The 22,431-nt window shown below is 40.6% G+C and overlaps 1 protein-coding gene across 7 annotated transcripts in view; it reads right to left on the reverse strand.

The window, feature by feature from the left end:
* Positions 1 to 22,431, reverse strand: part of ZC3H13 (zinc finger CCCH-type containing 13) — a 49,897-nt gene that overhangs the window by 12,077 nt on the left and 15,389 nt on the right. For 5 of the 7 annotated variants that reach the window (XM_077926489.1, XM_077926488.1, XM_077926493.1 and 2 more), the window contains 8 exons: positions 15,295 to 15,406; positions 10,920 to 11,028; positions 9,834 to 9,973; positions 7,521 to 7,678; positions 5,384 to 5,584; positions 3,968 to 4,138; positions 1,683 to 2,017; positions 181 to 648 (listed from right to left, as the gene is read on the reverse strand). In XM_077926489.1, coding sequence (XP_077782615.1) covers positions 181 to 648; positions 1,683 to 2,017; positions 3,968 to 4,138; positions 5,384 to 5,584; positions 7,521 to 7,678; positions 9,834 to 9,973; positions 10,920 to 11,028; positions 15,295 to 15,406 — 1,694 coding nt within the window. Of the gene's footprint in view, positions 1 to 180; positions 649 to 1,682; positions 2,018 to 3,967; positions 4,139 to 5,383; positions 5,585 to 7,520; positions 7,679 to 9,833; positions 9,974 to 10,919; positions 11,029 to 13,464; positions 13,545 to 15,294; positions 15,407 to 22,431 lie in introns of those variants that run through there. The other 2 variants (XM_077926494.1, XM_077926490.1) reach the window with 2 other exon arrangements.

Raw genomic sequence — 22,431 nt, forward strand, 5'->3', positions numbered from 1 at the left:
TGGAATACCCACAAGGTTGCAGATAAATTAAACAGGATGGTGTCTGTAGTTTGTAAGTGGGGCAGAAGGCCGACAGGATTTTAATGGTGAAAGGAGATTTAGTGAAGGAAAACAGTTCAACTGTAATGAAATTTGCCTCTGAATCATGCAACAAAAAAACCAGCATTTCATTTATTATACCTTTGTCCGATAATTCAGGTCCTCTTCCTCTACTTCTTCCAGAGGTTCTAGATTCATTTCTACTCTCACTTCTCGAGTCTGTCCTCGTTTCGGAACGAGAGCTCTCTTCTCTGCCATGGCTTCTTCCGTAGCTACGTGATTCCTCCAAATACTGCTCTTCCTTTTTGTGGGAGTCTCGGCACTCGCGGTCTCTGTAGTCATGGGTGTCCCGTGCAGAACGCAGGTCTCTCTGATCGCGACCTTCTTTATTGTCTCTGCTACAGCCCCTCGTGTCCCGTGAGTCTCGAGTGTCTCGAGATTCTCTTAAATCCCTACGGTCTCTGTTATCCCTGGTTTCCCTCCGGTCCCGCCCGTCCCGCCCATCCCTCGATTCTCGATCGTCTCTGTGATCCCGGGGAGCGCTCTGTTCTTGGTCATAGTCACGTTCCTCTCGAGTGTCTCTCTCTCTTCCCCTTTTTCCTCTCGTCTCTGAAAGTGAATTTAGCACACCTGCAGTTGAACAGTCAATTACACAAACAGTCCTAATATTAAACTGCAATCTATTAAAACTACAAGAAACGCTGGAAGCAGAGTGACATTTTTAAAGGGTGATGGTGGTACCCATTCAATGCCTTAAGACACCTATGCTTCTTAAACGAAAAGTCACACAAACTCTCTCCCTCTCTTTTGGAGGGGGCTAATGTGTATTTTGTTCAATACTCCAGGCAAAGCTTGATATAAATCTAATGCAATCAATCAGGCTGTTGTGGCAAAACACATTTTAAACATACTTAAAAACAAAGAATATTGCATTCCATCTCCCTAATCCTGCAACATACTGAGCTCTGCTCACAGCAATTTTACATTATGGTTTCCAAAGATTGCTGATTTGTACAAAGTTTTGTTTTTGTTTTATCATTTTGCACTCATCCTGCTTCTCCTCTGCCATTCTACTCTTGTGCCACTTCAGAGAAGTCATTCTGAATCTGCTCAGGCTTTCACCAATGTGACTAATTTAGACCCATCAGCCTCCTATCTTTAACCAGTTATCAATAATAAAAAAGTGCTTTCCATTTATGGCATTCCTACTGAATTTCCACAGGCGTTTTTGCACAGAGACAAGAGTTGCCAAGGGCCTTTGAAAAATCAGGGTATACAATGTTCACTGATCACACGGTTGTTAACACCCTCAAATAATTCTAGAAAGGTGATGAGCAGTAACTTCTCTTTGCAGCAGCATATTCATTTTCTTCCCCAGCAAGCTCTTTTATTCTAAAAGATTTACTAATGGTTTATTATTAACTCCCAGGACATGAGTTAGATCAACAACCCTATTAACTTTTCTCAATAAGCTTGATGATGCTAGTAATGATGTCTTTTGTAGTTAAGACAGCAGCCAGCAATTCGATATTTGAGTTTAACAACTCTTGGGAGAAATAATCCCTGGCCTCTTGTAACTTTAAAAAACTGTTCTTACAGATTACAAATAAAAAGTTTGCTTTTATTCTTATCCCTATTCCTACCATCCCTCCTTTCGTGGCGTCGATCATGTGACTGTGAAATCCGTTCACGATCATGCGACTGTGAAATCCGTTCACGATCATGCCGGCTTCTCTCCCGCACTGGTGAACGATGCCTTGAAGGTGTCTGCTTTTGCTGAGAAGGTGAGGTTCGGTGAGGATAAGGAGACGAGGAACGGCCTACAGGTGGGGAAGCGGTCCTTTTGTAAGAGGGAGAAGGAGTTCTTTTGTGACGTGGCGAAGGAGAACGTCTCTGAATAGAAGAACCTGACTGAGATGAGGAAGAGTGATGTCTTGAGGACACGGGAGAATGGTGCTGAGTTGGTGGTGAGGCAGACCTGCAGACACAAAAATCGGGGGGGGGGGGGGGGACTGTGGAATGAACATCCTGAGCCTTATACAACACCTTTTCAACTGATGAAAATGAATCCAATACAACTAGCCTAAATTTACAAAATATTTTTCTCTGATCACGAAAGAATATTTACAGATAATTTCATAACAATAAAAGGTAAAGGTACCCCTGCCCGTACGGGCCAGTCTTGACAGACTCTAGGGTTGTGCACCCATCTCACTCAAGAGGCCGGGGGCCAGCGCTGTCCGGAGACACTTCCGGGTCACGTGGCCAGCGTGACATCGCTGCTCTGGCGAGCCAGAGCCGCACACGGAAACGCTATTTACCTTCCCGCTAGTAAGCGGTCCCTATTTATCTACTTGCACCTGGGGGTGCTTTCGAACTGCTAGGTTGGCAGGCGCTGGGACCGAGCAACGGGAGCGCACCCCGCCGTGGGGATTCGCCGCAGGGATTCATAACAATGCTGCCCATCAATTTGCAATTAGCTTACACTGTGACCAAAATGATAATGTTGTGGACTCAGAAAGGCAAGTAATTTTCTGACAGTCATTTTATGCAATATATAATAACATCAATGTGAGATCCAAAGACAACCATAGTATGTAACCATATGATTTCAGATGTGATGTTCTACTTTGATCCTGAGTAACATGACCAATAATGCAGAGACCTAGGGCATATTTAAGCTGCTAGCTTCTTGCTAAAATCGTAGCTGATGCATTCAGACAGCTTGCATTCTCTGTTCCAGATAGGGACTGCAGTGGAACCTCAGTTTTCGAGCGTCTCAGAAGCCAAATGTTTCGGCTTTCGAACACCGCCAACCCGGAAGTAATTGCTTCCGTTTTTGAACGCGCCTCGGAAGTCAAACAGCTTCCGAGGCGTGTTTCTCCATTTTCTCAATGGATTCTGAGGACTGTCCATTGAGCCTCCATTGTCAAACGTTTTGGAAGTCGAACGGTCTTCCAGAATGGATTACATTCGACAACAGAGGTACCACTGTATTTTTTATTCTGTCTAGCAATGAGTCTACATGAGAAACAAATTGCAGACTTCTATCTGGAATGGAGTTAATATAACAATTATGGAGTACAGTTCATGTCTAAGCGGGTGAGATGACGCTCCATTTTCAGACCTTTTTAGAAGCGTTTGACTAGTCTCAAGCTATTGTACTAATCCCATGGCTTTTTCTCACAAGAGCGCTAAACAACTTCCGTATAGATCCTAAATGGTTTTACCACCTGGGGAGTTCACAGAGCCAGAACTTGCATACCTTTGGCAACAAAACTGAGCATGTGTGTATCAAATCACACTAGCCAATACTGTAGCTAACATGGAAAGCACCTAACTAGCTATTGGAGGAAGGGGGACAGAGGACCTTCCACACTCCATGTTGTAGCATAAACTTTTTAGATATAATTTTTTCAGGCTTTTCTGCAAATTGGGGTGTCTTGGGCCATTTGAGTATCAAATGTACCACACATTGTGTGTGACCACCAATTTGTTGTACATTTAACATCCCACATATGAAGATATATATGTGTGTTATTTCTAGACTGTTAACCAAGGTTGACATTTTTCTAGATTTCAGGTTTCTAGACAGTGTATAGGTATCAATTTTAATATCAATAATCAAGAGTGAGTCAATCCTAAGCACCTTCACACATTATTATGCAAAGCTACCACTCTGCAAGCAGAGATGTATCTCCCTAGTTGCCACAGGATTTCCCCACAATCCCCCGGTTGAAACTTAAATCAAATATGTGAAAAAGCGGTGGAACACCTGAGCCCCAGGATTCCAATCTGTTTGGTGGCTTGGTCAGTAAAAGGTAAACATGTCCCAGGTTTAGTAGATGTAAAAGTGTCCCATTTTCAGTAATTATCTTGGGCTACACAAGTTTGGTATTTCAATATAAGATTTAAGTAATTATTCTACCTGCAAGATGGCGAAATGGAATGTTTATGGCTGCTGGATTTAGCTGGAGCCCAAGATGTTTGCCTTCTCCTTGTGGTAGGAGAATATTCTCTTGAAGGAGAAGAATTACTACCAGACTGTTCTTCTGGACTAGGCGAACGTCTCTGTCTATGAGAACTTTCTGAGGGATCTCTGAGGAATATACAAACAGCAATAGGTACATGGTATCAACAACATCACCTTGACATCACCTTGCCAACAAAGGTCTGTATAGTTAAAGCTATGGTTTTCCCAGTAGTGATGTATGGAAGTGAAAGCTGGACCATCAAGAAGGCTGATCGCCGAAGAATTGATGCTTTTGAATTCTGGTGCTGGAGGAGACTCTTGAGAGTCCCATGGACTGCAAGAAGATCAAACCGATCCATTCTTAAGGAAATCAGCCCTGAGTGCTCACTGGAAGGGCAGATCGTGAAGCTGAGGCTCCAATACTTTGGCCACCTCATGAGAAGAGAAGACTCCCTGGAAAAGACCCTGATGTTGGGAAAGATGGAGGGCACAAGGAGAAGGGGATGGCAGAGGACGAGATGGCTGGACAGTGTTCTCGAAGCTACTAAAATGAGTTTGACCAAACTGCAGGAGGCAGTGGAAGACAGGAGTGCCTGGCGTGCTCTGGTCCATGGCGTCACAAGGAGTCGGACACGACTAAATGACTAAACAACAACATCATCATCAACAACAACAACAACATGGAGACTGCTTGCGGCTTTGGTCAGCATGTCTTTGGCTAGAGATGAACTTGCACCCTTCTCAGAGCTTTCTGCAGTCCTTTGATAATGCACTGGTGAGAGCTGTTAGTCCTGGCAGGTATCTATGGAGTTGCTATCCTGTTTGGGGGATGGCAGCACTAAGTAGCTGCTGGCAACCTCCTGAAAATGTTCTCCCTCTGAGGTCCTCCAAGTTCCACTATGTCAACCACCTGTGGACTGTGGACCACCCAAGGTTTAGTGTCATCAGTACAGTGGTATCCTAGCTTATGAGACCGAGGTCTGGTATTTTTGCTGCTCTCTCGAAGCTTGGCAGCCATGGGAGACTATGAACAAGCCAAGTGAAGCTCAATTCCCATCCAACTGTAAATAAAGAAGGGAACCAGGAAGAGATGCCATATGTGCTGCAAATGGTCATCACTTAGCTAAGGTGGGCCCTGCTGAAGACTGCCTTCCATTTCTGGATTTCAGGTATCGTTTGCTCACTTTCAGATCGCAACAAGTAAGTTCCAAAACTTGTAGTGTATCATGTGATCAGCGAAAGGTAAACAGACGACAAATCAAAAGCCTTAAGTGGTGGCAAGCTGGACATAAGCCCTTGAGTGTTTAGTAGTCTACGAATTACAGATGTAGCAAAATTAGACAAACAACTATACACAAACATTAAAAATACCTTTGTTTCTCTTTTTTCTCTTTATTGTGTCTTTCAAAGTCACGGCCTCTCTCTTTCACCTCCCTTGGGTTCTCTTCTAACCGCTCTTTCGCTTTGTGTTTCTCCTTATGTTTCTTTCCTTGTGCCGTGTCTTCTTGTATTGGCGGTGGAGGACTAGGCGTACGAGGACCTTTCTTTTTACTGTGGTTAGTTTTCGAACTCCTAAAACAGGTTGAGGAAACAAGTGTTGGAAGGCTTAATCGGTGTGCCTTGAATCACAAAATGCTACCTGAACTAGAGCTGCACTCCAAAAGGCTGGGGGAAAGTTACCTAAAGTTTCAAAGCAACTACCACCACCACCACCACAATGTATTCTCACTCCAAGTCTGCCGTAGCCATTGAAAGGGAGGACTGCTGCTCACAATGTGATTGCCATGGAGAGCCTCATGCAGCAGGCTCTGCATGATGGTTGTTCTACAGCAAGAGCTGTTTCTCAGCATCAACTTGCTGCACGTGATTGAGGCTAATCCATCTGGTGAATCTGAGCACACAAAAGCTTGTCCAGGGCCACCAAGAGGTTGCTACAGTTGCACAGAGCTGCACTGGTATTGCAGCTAAAAATTGAGCAAAAATGTCATTGGGTCCCCTAATAATGTAAACTGATATTGAGTGATTGTTCCTTTACTGAAGGTACATATTCAAATTGGAACAGAATCAAGTACAGTGGTACCTCCGGTTGCAAACGGGATCTGTTCCGGAGATCCTGCTGCATCCCAAGGAATCTGCAACCGAAGGACTGCTTCTGCGCATGCACGCGGCGCATAAAGTGCTTTTGCGCACACGGCGAAACCTGGAAAAATACTTCCGGGTTTGGAGCGTTTGCATTCCGAAGTTTACGTATCCAGAGGGATACGTAAGCAGAGGAACGACTGTACAGAGTAACAAAGTGTTATTCCAAAGAATAGAAACAGAAAGCATACCAGATTTGATTTAATAATAATAATAATAATAATAATAATAATAATAAATTTTATATCCCGCCCATCTGGCTGGGTTTCCCCAGCCACTCTGAGCAGCTTACAACATATATAAAAACACAACAAAACATCAAACTTTAAAAAAAACCAAAATATCCTATACAACCATCAAACAAACCAACAGAAACCAACGAATCAACAGAATCCAATAATGATAACAAAAAGTTTAGTTATACTCAATTAAAATAATTGCCTACCCCAACTAAACATTTAACCAATACCAACCCAACAAAAACAAAACAGGAACCAAAATTAGAACCATTGAAAACATTTGAAAACATTTTAGACAGTTGCCCCAACCCAAGAGTTGATTATTTACATTTCATCGTTGTTCAAAAAGATCATAAAGCAGATTACAATACACAAACATCAATCCATTAGATTACATAATTATCCCATGTCATCTCTAATGTTTAATTATCCCATGTCATTTCTTTCCTTTGAAGCCAAGAGAAATTATTTTATTTTTACAAATAGTTTTACATTTATTTCTCATGAACTGTTTAAACAACAGTTGACATGAAACTTGCTTTTGTTACTTCATCCTTGGTTAAGAACAGTGAAACAATCATTTAAACTGCTGAGAGAAATCTTAACCCACTGAGAATCTGCAGGGAGACTTGTTTGCCCCCTTGCAAGCAGAAAGGATAGAGGTGGCAAAGCTGCTTTAAGCATGCTTTGGTTGGTGCAGACAATGAAAATCACACTTTGCGAACACACTGCAAAGCAGGGTTCTGTAGCTTGGTTTGCAGTCAATCTGAATTATGGCTGAGATACCTAGGAATAATAATAATAATAACGAACTATGCTTGCATGTTATGTCAGCAAAAGGTCATCCCATTCTATCCACAACATTTACAACAATTCAAGGTATTTATTACTGCAGATGTTATTTGAAGCTTCACAAATTTCAGATTACATAAATGTTATTTATTCATGTCATAAAAATTATCTACCACTTGATTGTAGAAAAAAACGCAAAGCATTTTCTCTCTCTAATACTCAGGGAGCTCTGGCTAAGATGAACCAGCACCATCCATCCCCTTCAACAAATTTTAGGCCACACCACCACTCAAGGAATAACACACATTTTCTTTTACCAAACATGCATATATACTAACCTCTGTTGGTCCAAGAGGGGTGAAGAAACTGCAGAAGTCTTTTTCTCCCTCTTAGCGGTTGAGGAGGAAGATTTGGGGCTTGATCGCAGTTTTGGAGATTTGCTAGATTTTCTGGGTGAAGGTGAGGATAATTTTGACCCAACAGCCTCTGGAGAAATCTTAACAAAGGGAAACAATAAATTTGTTAATGCCCCAATTTGCTTTACATTGCTACGAGTCCAGCGACAAAAAGTCGCAATGTGGAATGTGCTTCTGTTCAGATTTTCTGCTCCATTTCTTTCTTTCCTCTTCAGCAAACTGTGTTCAGCAAACTTTGGGGTTTAATCTGCAAATACCTCCCTCTTGTTTACGGGTGGGTGTTGGTTTGGGCTACAGGCACTTCATAAACTTTACTGGGTCCACAAAGCAGGGCTGGGCAACTTGTGGTATTCTAGATATTGCTGACTTTAACCCCCATCATCCCTGACCACCAACCAAGCTGGCTAGCGCTGATGTTTCTTGAAATCCAACATCAAGAGCCACAGGTTCCCCATTGCTAATCTAGATCACCCCCAACTACTGGTTTAACAAAGAGAGCTCTGTGTTTCTGACTGCACTTCATTTCACTCATATTCCAGTGTGGAGTGCTTGCGGCTCCAGGCACTCAATTTCATTCATTCCCCACTGCCCCATCAAAAAATCAGTCAGTATTCCATGTTCATTAAGTATCTCATTCACCATTTGCCAGTTTTCTTCAACTTTTCTTCATTTGCCTCCCACCCTTTTTATGTTGAGGAGGAAAAGCCACATCTGTGCTCAATCCCAGCTGTATTAAATGATCATTGTCTCCACAGATATCTCTGGGCATTTCTCGCCTTCATCCCTATGGACATTTAAAAACAGCTTCTCAGGGTGAACTAGAAGTGATGTACCCAGGCAGAGAGGTGGTTCTTTATGTATACGTAACTGTTTCTGTCTTCCAAGTCTGCCTTCTAATCCGTCCCTTCTAGTTTCCTGCACCCCCTCAGTCTCTCAACAACATGCCGTTGTTTTGTGCCCCCACCCCTTTAGAGTTCCTTCCCCTAAATATTCTTTTGTACTTCTGTCTCAGGGTTACTCCAACTCTGATTCTTGCTCTCTGGCTCACAAGTGCTGTGGTTTTGGCTACGTAAGCACAGATACAAAGACAACTGGATTGGGATATACACGCATGTTGTGAAGACATTTATCAAAGTATCGCTGAAGGTTGAGATCACGGAAATCATTCAAAATTATTATTAGTATCAATTATCAATTACCCACCCTTCAGTCTAAGAACCAAGGGTGGGTTACAGCATTAAAGCACAATATTAAAAACAATTTAAAACTACGATAATAAAAATGAAGTACAAAATGACAAAAAGGATAAAGAGGTGTGCACTGGTTGCTAATTTGCTACCAGGCCAAATTCAAGGTGTTACTATTAGTAGATAAGGGACGCGGGTGGCGCTGTGGGTTAAACCACAGAGCCTAGGACTTGCCGATCGGAAGGTCGGCGGTTCGATTCCCCGAGACGGGGTGAGCTCCCGTTGCTCGGTCCCTGCTCCTGCCAACCTAGCAGTTTGAAAGCACGTCAAAGTGCAAGTAGATAAATAGGTACCGCTCTGGCAGGAAGGTAAATGGCACTTCCGTGCGCTGCTCTGGTTCGCCAGAAGTGGCATAGTCATGCTGGCCACATGACCCGGAAGCTGTATGCCGACTCCCTCGGCCAATAAAACGAGATGAGCACCACAACCCCAGAGTCGGTCACAACTGGATCCAATGGTCAGGGTCCTTATTAGTAGATAAAGCCCTGAACAACTTGGTTTTATTTACGAAAACTGCCTTACCCCGTATGGGCTCACTCAACCACTTTGATTGGCAGAACTATTACAGGTGCCCACAAAACCTGCTCCTATTCGGTGCCTGCTAAAAATATTTTTTTGACATGTCTACCCTGGTGTTTAGAAAGTTGATATGAGCCTTAATCTGTTTTTAGTCTATTATTCTAGCTTTTCAAATGTCTTATACTATTATTATAACTTAGTGATAATTTTATTGTTTTTTTGCAAACTGCTTTGACTTTTTTCTTTACATTCAAGTGGTTTATAAATTTTATGAAATAAATAAAAACAAATTGTTGTGATTCCACATTTATTTGTGGAGCTAAAAGGAAGCTCAAGAGCACGTAGCACACAGTGTATGCCATTATCACCAACATATGCGTCACTAATTACTATTATCCGGAAGGCTTGTTCAAATCTTAATTCTTAAACTTTTATTGGCTGTTTGGTGTTTTATTTTTGAGATACAAACCTCCTTTTTAATCACTATCTCCTCCCTTTTCTCCATGTTTTCTTCTTCAAGCTTCATTAACTCTCTCTGGATCTTCTGACGCTTCATTTCCAAAGAAAGCTCGTGGTCATAATCGTAGTTAACGTCTCCGTTATCAGAATCTTAATTTATTAAAGCAAACAAAAGAAGTCAGTGAAATGGTATCCTTGACATTCTCTATATTAAAAACATGTCAACTATAGGATGACTATAATTTGATGCAATCTTGGGTCCCCGGCTGTTGTCGGACCACAACATCCCTCACTACTGGTCCTGCTAACCAGGGATGGTGGGAGATATAGTCCAACATCAGCCGGGGAACCAAGTTGAGGAACACTGATTTAATGGATAAGGATATTAGGGTTCAGGGTGATCAACATAACATTACTAGGAATCAGGCACTGACTTTTAGAACTGAAATTATTCAGTGATGTCAGCGGCCTAAACTATGTTACCCTGAAAGGTAATTCTTTAAATTACCTATTTTTAAATAATGCTTTCCCCAAAGAGTTCCGGGTGGCATAATTGGTTATTCATCTCACTTTTATCCTATGAACAACACTTGTCTTAGTCTAACACAAGGAGATTTAGACAGGGGAAAAGGTGGGCAGAAAAATGTGCCATCACCAATACTTCTCCACTCCATCAGAACTGCTTTTTCCTGTGCTAAAGGGACCGTTCGACTATTATTAAATGTTCCTTTATATAATACATGGTCTAATCGTTCTGAAAGCCTTATTGTTACATTCATTTCTCTCTCCATTCAACAGTGATTTTTTTTGCTCTCCATCTGGACTGTTATGTAATGCTTCCACAGTACATATTTTAAAATGTATTTTGAAAAGAGATTTTAAAACTAGACAAACCAATACACTTTTCTTGCATACCCTGTATCCAATCTTGTCCAGTCTACTTTCTTATTTAAAAACTACTCAGGATTCAAAAGCTACTAAAAATAATTTTATTTCAGGAGATAGATTTATTAAGAATTCAAGTTCACTCCTTTGCAGTTCTCTCAGTCCATTTTTTTATTTTGGCTCCATGAATCTAGTAGGTCATGGCACCTACCGTCTCTGTTTGTTTCCCAGTCGGGATTTTCTTCTTCACTTTCTGGAGTTCTCTCCTTGGTAATTTTAATATCTTCCTTCCCCCTGTGCCTCCCCCTGGAGGACTCTTTCTACAGAGGAAAACAAAACAGGCAAATTCAAACAAAACAGGCCTTTAGAACTGTGGGCGTGTGTTGTTTTGTTTCTTACTACGTAATGTATTTTTGTGTTTTTATATTATAAACTGCCCTGTGATCCTTGGATAAAAGGTGGTATAGAAATTCAAATAAATAAATAGTAAGTCAGTTGATTTTTAAAAACAATAGTTGGAAGCAGGCACATTTAGCAGGGGTGCTGGGGTGTTTCTGCCACACGCCCCTACTTCATGACTCTAATTGCTTTTTTATGAAAACATTCAAGAAGGGTTTGCTTTTTCCAAGTTCCAGATATTAAAAAAAGAATAGGTTGAAAACTCAGACTTATAGAACATACTCTTCCTTCTAGTATGCCGTGTGTGTCAAGGAATACTTACAACAAGAACTCAAAAAAGAGAAAGGCTTAGTTCAGATATAATGATTAGAATTCTAAAAGCTTGGGGATTGAACAATTAGGAAATAAAACAAGGATGTTAATATTGGTTCTGAATGAAGAGTTTCCTTAGCGTCCAAATTCAGGAAACTGCTTGGTTCAAATGTCAGTTTATTCACAAATCAGGATATTAAAATATGGGTGGGATCCAACTAACCAGCCGTGCAAGTGGAAGCCCACAAAAGGACCTCCTCTAGTGTAAACTGGGCTTCCCTCCCCTCACACACACCCTGAAACCAGCGAGCTACCGAACCAGCTGTAAGAAAAGCTCACTAGTCAGAAGGGTGCAAGTTAGTCAGCCAGATGTCTGGAAATGTTAGAGCTTAATTTCCAGTAGGACTTGTGTGGGTGGGAGACAAAATACAGGCCTGAAAACAGAGAGGAGTAGCTACTGGATAGGTAGAAAGCAGGGGTGAGCTGAATCACTAAGGCAGCCCTGCAAAGAGGGTGCCAGATGTAGAGATCTTATATCCACACCATTAAGCCCTTGTGGGCATATAGAAGCTGTGCAGGAAAGGGCCTGAGGAAGTTAAGAGGACAGCTGTATCTTCATTTCCAACCCTTAATTTCTAAAACAACTGGAGGCTCCATTTTGCATTTACACACTCACCAGGTAAATGCTATTTAATTTTCAGGCCTATGTTTGCTTGCTAATTTATTTAACAAAGGCCACGTTTGGAAAAATGTGATGAACAGCACAGAATCGGCAGTAAGATTACATTCATAAAACAAATGCTAGATACTTCAGCAGAACAAATTAATACATCAGCATAGATGGATCGTTCCCTGGCAAATGCTAAGTTTTAAACAACTACCCTATAAGACTGGTGCAAGTATGCAAAAGACCACAATGTTAATCAGGGGGGAAAGCATTGGCTTCAGGGACCCAAAAATACTCCCGAGTATATTTTAAGTGTATAAACAAGAAGCAAGGTGGGGTGATATATTCCTTTCTTCCATATCAAACAAGTGGTGGTAATCACTCCCCTGCAACCAAGCGGAAGGAGAAGATGCATTTCTGAATCTTTAACCTCCCCAAACGCAAAAACTGTGCTCAGCTCCTTGGCAGGAAGGTACAGGTAAGAGATTCCCTTACCTGTCCCCCTCAAGCATGCTGCATTCATTACTGTAGCAAACTGGACTAGGAGGCTTGTCTCTTTGCACTTTCTACAACAGTCGCCACCTTAAAAAGCCTGGGTCTTCAGGATCCAGGGGAAAGGATCCAGTGTTTGGCTCTGAATGTGACAGGGCCAGAAACTGGGGTGTTGAATGGGGGAAATCAGGGGCGGGGAATGTTGCCCACTAACACACACACACCCCAACAAGTTTCTGCATGGCTATGAAATTTCGCAGGTTGGTTAGGGAGAACGAGTAGGCTGAAAGCCATATAATCATTTACTGCCTCTAGCTTATTGGTTGATCAGTATAAATAAAATTTATTATTATTTCTGCACAGAATCTTGCTTAATGGTTGCCATCAATTTGATTTTAATTAATTTTATAATGAATGTTTTTAGAATGTTGGATTATCTTGATTGTTGTCAGCCGCCCTGAGCCCAGCTTCGGCTGGAGAGGGCGGGATATAAATTTATTTATTTATTTATTTATTTATTTATTTATTTTTATTATTATTATTATTATTATTATTATTATTATTATTATTATTATTATTATTATTATATTATTATTATTATTATTATTATTATTATTATTATTATTATTATTATATTATTATTATTATTACTGTGATGTCAAGCAATATTCATAAACACTAAAACTGCTCAGGATTTGCCATGCATGGTCATGGGTCGACAATCAGATTTTAAAATGTCCCTTTTTCAGCCTAGTAACTGACCAGGGTGCCTTGGTTTATGTTTGGACCAATTGTCAGAGAACTAATAATTTCAATACCCTCATGGGTTAGTCAGCTTCCAAGCATTTTTAACATATACAAGTAATGATATAAACAAACCACTCACACGTGGAACCTGAAAATGAAGTTTTCCTTCCGAATCGGCCAGTTATTCCATCCAAAATGCAAGACTTCCCCACACTGCTTCAATTTAGAACTTCTATAAACAATCCAATCAAGTGTTGTTACTTATTTCAGCCATTTCTTTTAAAAAGAAAAGCTGGTTATTGTCATGGGTTTGGGGGTCTTGACTGAGGCAAATGACTACGATTTTGTCTGACAAATTCTGATGTGAAATTAGGGGACATACTAAAAAGCACTTGGGAGTCCTAGAGTCACTCACCAGACTTGGAAATGTGACCTCCATGAGCATTTTAGACATTCATGAGCATTTGACAGTGATGTGGAGCATTTTACATTATTTTCCCTTGGTCAACCATATTTTAGGATCCTGAAAAGTATTTACATTCTGAACCACCGAAGTCTTAGGGTAGCGTCCAATGAAGTTATCCCACTAGTGCAAGGATTTCCACCTCCGCCACAGAACTTCTTTCCCCTGTGCCCACCCACAGTCTGTTCCGGGAATTCCCTTAACAGTGTGGACCTCATTTGCGGTGGGCGGGACAGGGAGAGGGAGAGGAAGTCCCATTGTACAGTCCTTGTGTTTTAATGGGATGACTTCACTGGATACAATCCAATATTTGGGGGGATTAAGTTAACGCTTTGGAGAACTCATTTCATTTAAAATAATTAAGGCTGTAAAAAGACACCTTAAGGAGCCATTAGAAGACTGGTTTCTTAGAGAATCTGAAAAGCGACAGAAGCTTCATATTTCTTAAGCAATGCACACTCTAACTAGAGCTTTCAGCTACCAACGTTGTCACACCAAGTAAAGATTCCAGGTCCCAGAAATCTCTGTCTGTACAGATTGCATAAATATCTCAGTTCTCAATTTTTGTACAAAGAAAAAAATATGGATTTTTGTTCTGGTTTATATCCAATTTACCACAGAGGAACCTTTCTCAAATAAACTACCATGACTTCCTTCTAGTAGTAAATACCACAGAAAATTGAAGACTGTGTTCTATTGAAACTCTAATGAGTTTAACTTGTATATATGCTGAAGCAATTTTGTCTAGGTTTTAATTTAATATTAAACATACCATCTTTTTCAATTGGGCAGAGGTGAAAATCTTAAGGTGAGTTTTCACCACTGTTGTGCAAATGTTCCCTTGCACGAGGCTTTCTCAGACCTTCCTCCAGTGGAGCTAAAAAAAACTGTCCTGTGGTTTGGGGAATTGCTTGGAAAAGCACACACAAAACTGGCAGAAATTGGGTCCAGGCATCTTATGCAAGTGAACTTCCAACCCTCAGGAGACGATTGGTTGTCACAGGAGGCAAGCTCAGTGGAGAAGAGAGGTGGAAAAATCCCTGTTATATGCACACACTTCCGCTCATGTATGTGTGGGCCCAATCCATAATCTACATTGAGAAGTTAAGGCCAAGATAATAAAAAAACAACAACCACATTTAAGAAGTCCTACCTCTGGTGCACCCAATGGCTTGGACTTGCTCAGTGAATTTTTCCCTATGAACACGAAAATCTCATGTTATGTCATAAACTGCTTTGCCCTATGTCAAAAGGGGTTTGTTTTCGGCATGGGCCAGGCAGGGACAGTGTGATGTGGTGGTGGTGTTTGAGAACACAAACACAACCCTGCTTGGGAATACAGAACTAGTTGTTAGGGTCAATGGATCCTGACCAGGGAATTCTAAACACATCTTAGGTAACTGGGGTTAAGTGCAACACATTGCTCGGTTTCGTTCCACATCAGGAAATCCTGCATCCCAAAACAACTGAAGAAAGCAAGGAGATACATGAACATCCCATGCTCACCCTGACAGGAGAAGATTGCTCTTCTGTATTATGCTTCTGTGGTTCAGCTTCAATTTCTTGACGCTTATTCTTCATTCTTTCCCGAAGATCCCCTGTAGGCCTTTCGGGTGACCTATACAATACAGACAGAAAATATAACTGCTTCTACATCCTTTTTTAAAATACAATTTACAGGTTTGAGATCTGCAGTTTTATAATACAGTTGTGCTTTGCCATCATGTTTCCTGTCTTCACTCAGCTCCTGCCATGTGATATGCTATACAATAATGTCCAACCCTAAATAAATTGCCATTAAAGCTATCCAGTATGAAGAAGGCTTGCCTAACCCTTTTAAACAAGTTTAACTGTTGTTCGGGAACCGCACAAAAAGCTAATCTAAGGAAGTCCCCTGCCCTGTAAAATCATCCCTTACCTAAAGGAAATAAAATAAAAAGTTTGCCTAAAAGTTTCCTTATGTCTTCCAGTGTATGTTAGCAATTCACTTTCATGAGACCAAATGCTTGATTCGGCTGAGATGTAAATGTCATTCTACGGCAAACAACTTGCATTTTTATGGTCGCCAACCTTTTTGGGCCATTGGGCACACTTGGAATTTTGAGAAAGTGCCGTGGCCACCAGCCACAAGATGGCCATTGAGGGAGAGGGGTGGCATAACATAAAACGGCTGCAACATCTAAAAGAGCAGCAAAGGAGACAGGACTACACAAATGGTACAGTCATGCCCCCACATCAACCACCCCATCAATGGGCTGGAAAGGCACCTCCATCAGCCCCCGCCACATTCACTCACAGAGAAAATCTTGTTATACCTCTCCTCTGTTCAGAACACACGGGAGGGAGGCTAGGTATCCAATCCTAGCATCCAATGAAATGCGAGCATGTGTAAGGGGGCATACTCCATGTAAAAGAGCTCGAACCAGTGCAAACAAGAGCTAAGCAGGACAAGCAAGTTGTCTTTCGTGCACTGTCGCTTTAGATGCGTATTTACTGAGATCAATCACAAGTGCCATAGGAGGCAATAATGATGCACACTGGCACCCATGGGCACTATCTTGGTAACCCTTTTTGTAGTTATAAATAATATTTTTTCAGAAAATACATAAGAAGCTAACAATCTCACAGCCTGCCCCAGGGCAATTCAAAATACATGATCTATACAGAACACCAGATCTAACTTAATACAAGTAAACCACTGAAGGTTAACTCTGAACATAATTGATCTTACTTGGACCCTTAACAAAATGAAGGAAACTCCAGATTAAAAACAACAACAAAAATCTATCAGCATGATTCCTGCATACTCTTAGCTGAACTGACATTTTCCCATAACTAGGATATGCCAAACTTTATCCAGTCACTGCTTTCCAACAACCAAATCTAATTATGTACAATAATGAATTCAGGAGCCATTAAGAGATAGTTTAAACTTGTAAGAGGTGCTATAATGCCTTTTAGATCAATCGAAAAGGAGGCACAAAAGCAAGTCAACTATAAACCAAGCACCCTAAAATTTGAGTTATTTTCTGAAGACTATCTTATCAGAAAACTGAAGTTATGCAGCACACTACCCCAGTATTCCTATGAAAATCTGAACATGCCTAATGCAGATAAAGTTATGTGCCATATCCAGTTCTGTGGAGTGGGGCTGGGACATAAGAAGAAAAGCATGAAATTCCACTGGACTAGTGAAAGCTTTGAGGACGCTTGAAGTAGCTCTTACAATCCTGGTCTGCATTTATTCTTCTACATGACAGAAGAATATGATACTATTTAGGTGTCACTGGAAAATGGAGCTGGGAGTCCAACAATGTCTGCAGGGCACCACAATCAGCTTTTGCTGATTGTTCTACATTTCCCAGAGTTGAAAAAAGTTCTGATTCGAATCTGAGGCAATACACGGGTCAATATTTCTTCACCCTCTGCTAACTACTCAGCCCAGCTCGTTCTAAGTACATGCTCAATTTGAGACAATATATCTAACTATGAAAATAAAAGAAAATAAAGCAAACATGACTGAATAAGTTGTGAAGATGACTCTCAAGGGGAAAGACCTTGGCATCTTGCATTTATTTTCATCATGTCTTAACTAAAGTTTACAATAAAATATTATCACTCAAAAGACGAAATGGGTTGATTTTTTGGGGAAAGGGAGGAAAATACATCCCATTGTCCTGAGCTTAAATATTCAGTTTATTTAGGAACTCTTAACTGTAAGGGACGCGGGAGTCGCTGTGGGTTAAACCACAGAGCCTAGGACTTGCCGATCAGAAGGTCGGCGGTTCGAATCCCCACGACGGGGTGAGCTCCCGTTGCTCGGTCCCTGCTCCTGCCAACCTAGCAGTTCGAAAGCACATCAAAGTGCAAGTAGATAAATAGGTACCGCTCCGGCGGGAAGGTAAACGGTGTTTCCGTGCGCTGCTCTGGTTCTCCAGAAGCGGCTTAGTCATGCTGGCCACATGACCTGGAAGCTGTACGCCGGCTCCCTCGGCCAATAAAGCGAGATGAGCGCCGCAACCCCAGAGTTGGTCACGATTGGACCTAATGGTCAGGGGTCCCTTTACCTTTACCTTTTAACTGTAAGGAAACTAGAAACAGGTTTCAAAGAGCTTCCTCTCTCCTCTGCAAGAGACTCTTTGTATATTACTCTTTCGGGTGGACACCTCAAGCGCGCACCTAAAAATGTAAACTGTGAATGTGAAAAACAGGTGTTCAAAACTACACACGTAATACGCATATACTCAGGGGAGACGAAGAGTTGGCTATGGCTTCCTGTTGAGCAGATACTCTGAAGCAAACCTGGGGTGGTGGTTGTGATGTAGAAAATATTACTTCCCATTCTTTAAGGTGAATCAGAATGTATTTCTCATTTTAATTTTTTTAGCTAACTTCGCAAGTAATACTGTAGACAAAGGAGGTCACTAATTAAATTTAACATTGGTAACAAATTTACCATGTGATTTTAGGCAAGCCCTTATTCTCTCAGTCCCGTCACCCATCTTAGTAAGAATTATTGTGCCCATGTATAAGAGCCAGCTACTTTGAATATTGTACTTAAAATATGCTACAAAATGTTGTTCGGATTTAACTCAGCTTAAAATCCTACAAAGGCAAACAGAGCCTTAAATCTGAAGAGGCTAAGGATTTAATTCAGCAGAAAATTCTAGAACCTTAGATGTTCCAACAATATTTATGGAAACAAATTCCATTTCAATCTCCAAATACTTATTTCATCCATAAGTAGCAGGTGCCTTTTGATGCTATGTCAAAAGGATTCTTTTTATGGTTTAAGTTCTAATATAAAATATGGAACCAGAAAAACCACATACCTAAAAAATCTTGCTATTCTCCATATTCAATTTTTAACAAATCAAAATTAAAAGCAAAGAGCCTGGGGAATTGAGCTATAAAGGGAGCCTATCTGGAGAATCAAAATTCATGATAAGAAATTAATTTCTACTTCCCCTTTATAAAAAATATATTCAAGTAATGTAGGTAAAGGTAAAGGACCCCGGACGGTTAAGTCCAGTCAAATTTGACTATGCAATGAAAGTTTTTCCAGATATCTGTAAGTTTAGAAGGTGTTGGATTACTTCAGTACTTTGTGTGAATTGCAAGTATTCAAGAAGGCCATATTCTGCAATCCATAGAATAGCATGTTACTCTTTATATATAAACTTTACTCTCTTTAAGAACAGGTAGGTAGCCATGTTGGTCTGTCATAGTCAAAACAAAATAAAAAAAATCCTTCTAGTAGCACCTTAGAGACCAACTAAGTTTGTTATTGGTATGAGCTTTTTATTTTGTTTCTCTTTATTTTTTATTTTTGTTTCTCTTTAAGAAGTAATTGTTCATTCAAATAGAACCCTTATACAACTGCCTTAGAGCTAGTATGAAACTTGAAATTTGGAGGGAGGAATGAAAATGAGGACTGTACCCATATTGAAAACTAAGTAATATACAGTACCTGAAAACACTATAAAATAGTCTGACCATCTCCTACATAGACAGTGTTCAGTGCTTTCAGAGAGCTTTCTGTATATTTTATATGTTCTGAGAAGCAGGGCTTTTTTTTCAGCTGGAACTCACTGGAACTCAATTCCAGTACCTCTCAAGGTGGGTGCCATCGCCATTATAAGAGAACAAGGGAGGCATTCATGGTGAGTTCTGACTCCTCTTTTTCTAGAAAAATAGCACTACTGAAAAGCATATTGTTTTAGCCCCAGGGAAACAGCATTTTACACCTAGAACACACTTGCTTCAGATTTTACATGTAAGCTAAGCAGTAAACTCCTACTTTGCAGTTACTGGGGGTATTTCAAAAGGCATTGTGCCCTTCAGCAATAGTCCCAACCATTTCTTTTATCCAAAAGAAAATCTAGTCATGGCACAATCCTCCTCAAGAAATTGATATGCATCCCTTAGTACTTTCCTACATGCAGCCTAATGCTACACACACATCCACACATACTCTAAAATCACAAATAAGCTCTCAAAGTAACAAGTATCCAGTTTTAATTATTTCTTTAAAGGTTTATGGTTTATTCCAGTTCATACTGGCTTTGGCTATGATTCTAAGAAATACCGTATTTTTCGCTCTATAAGACGCACCAGACCACAAGACGCACCTAGTTTTTGGAGGAGGAAAACTAGAAAAAAAATATTCCGAATCTCAGATGCCAGAACAGCAAGAGGGATCGCTGCACAGTGAAAGCAGCAATTCCTCTTGCTGTTCTGGCTTCTGTGATAGCTGCACAGCCTGCATTCACTCCATAAGACGCACACACATTTCCCCTTACTTTTTAGGAGGGGAAAAGTGAGTCTTATAGAGCAAAAAATACGGTACATTTTATTTGACCTGGAAACAGTTTTTCTCAAAAGGAGTGGAGCTTCCATGTAAATGGAGAGGTAAATGGATTTAATAAAACATGTGGTTTTTAGTAAGCAGAGTTGTTCAACTGTTCAATGTTTGAAGGACAGCAACTTTCCTTTAATATATTGATGGTTGTGCTCCTCTATGTGCAATTCCCCTTTCCTTACATGTCTGCAGAGAACACCACTATAGAAATTTCAACTGTGAACAAACGTCCTTGCTCTAACCTGACAAAACACAGTATTTTACAATATTATGCTTCCAGTCTAGAAGGCGAACAAGAGGGAGGAGAATTTGTTCTGGAGAAGGGAGCCTGCAACCCTGCTTCTGATCTCTCAACCGCTATCAAGAGATCATCTGTGTTACATCTGCACTTGGGATAGGTCCCCTTGCAAGTGTATAGAGAGCACAGAAATTTACTCATTTCAAAGACTCTCACTCTCCCCTAGTCTAGTAAGCATATTTGTACATGAAATTTATGAGTAACTATTTGGCAAAGCTACTTTGCGCACACGCACGCACACACAAAACCCCAATGATAAATACAAGAGACACATTTAGGTTATATTTAAAAGAAAATTCAGTTTTATGTTACTAAATCAGATCCAAAACAAAATGTGGCCTGAATTAATTAAACAATTTAGCACCCTACTCAGCCCTATTCTCTTTCCTCTCTCTGCCTGTCACTCCCATTTCAGGGCTCTACTTTTTCACTCCCTGCCTCCTATTTCACAGCTCTCACTCATTCCCTGTTCTCTGTCATCTCTCTGCTGTTACTGGTCTTGTTGCCACCTAGGAACCTCTGCTCCCATCATCCCTCCTGCTTCCTTCCCGTAAGCTGCCTCTCCTTTTGAGCTCTCCTCTGCTCCCTAGGGTCTTTCCCTTCCCCTTCATTTCTTGTTCTTCCATTGCCACTGTCCTCTCGGCTGTCTTCTCTTCTGAGCTCCTGTCATTTCAGCTTAACAGCACCAGGAAGAATTAAATGCCTCTCTGGGTTGCACATGCAATTGCTGTTCATTGCTCCACCCCTCTCCCTCATGTAACTGCATGCACGCACAATCTTCCTGGGTTTTTTTAATTTGCGGGGTGAGTTTTGCCCCCTATGGCTTTGTAAAAATATTTAATGGCGCCTCGGGATTCACTTGGTGGTCCCACATTGGCTACAAAGCTGAAGGCATGCTGCTACGGAGTATATCAGTGATATATGGTCACTATGTATAATCAAGACTAGCAAATGAATTTACACGAAGACATCTACTGTGGGGTGAGGAAATAATATTTTAATCTTCTGTTTGGTTTCATTCTCCTTTCATCACTGGTGCCCTGAATCTATAATACCTACAGAGTAATTGTTTGCTGGCTGAGTACATCTTAGCATCTTTTAGTCTGCAATCAACAAAAGCATTTACAAATGGGAAGCAAGTCCTCATTGCAATTCCATGCTCGTGTGAGAGTAATAAATGTCAATCATAACCTTGTGCTTCACATCACAGCTGTCCTTCATTCTCTGTGTCTCTTTTATAGTAAAAAATAAATGATTCCTAAAAGCATCACGAGACATATAATTTCTCAGCAATCGTTAACGTTGCAATCCTATGCATGTCTACCCAGCTGCAGGTTCCACGGCGTTAAAAAGGGCTTACTCCTAGGTAACTGTGTATAGGATTATAGCCTAAGTCTCCTACAGAAGATCTTTAACTGCATAGTATTCAGTCTTAATTGTAAATTAATTCCATATACTAGATATTCAATCTTAAGCATTTTAGCTTTAAAAAATGCTACATAAAGTGAAAACACAGACAACTGTAGCTCTTCAGGAGTTACAAATCAAAACAATATTTTCACTTAAAGCAGTATTTTTAATCCTGCCTTCTGGTGGTAGAGACACAGTTATAAAAGCACAGTTTTGGCACAAAGGTATGCTACATTGTGAATGTACAGTAAACCGTTTTACTGTCTAGCTAATAATAATGATTGTGGTGAAGTCATAGGTTGAGATTTTTAGTGTTGTATTAAGCAGCTGCAATAAAAAATTTGAGCAAATCAGAAGCTGCAGTAACATTATGCAACCATACATTTATTAGGTTTTCCATTCCCATTTGACATCAGGTTAAAATTGTTCAAGCAAAAATTAATATGCAACAAGAACATTTTATCAATCTGAAGTTACACTCAAAAGGCAAGGCATAATCACACTTCCAAATTAATTGTATTTTTAATAAAGCCATATTGCTGCATTGTAAGTTTTAAAGAACTACAAGAAAACA

Source organism: Podarcis muralis, chromosome 3 (assembly GCF_964188315.1).
Source record: "Podarcis muralis chromosome 3, rPodMur119.hap1.1, whole genome shotgun sequence".
Taxonomy (NCBI): Eukaryota; Metazoa; Chordata; class Lepidosauria; order Squamata; family Lacertidae; genus Podarcis; species Podarcis muralis.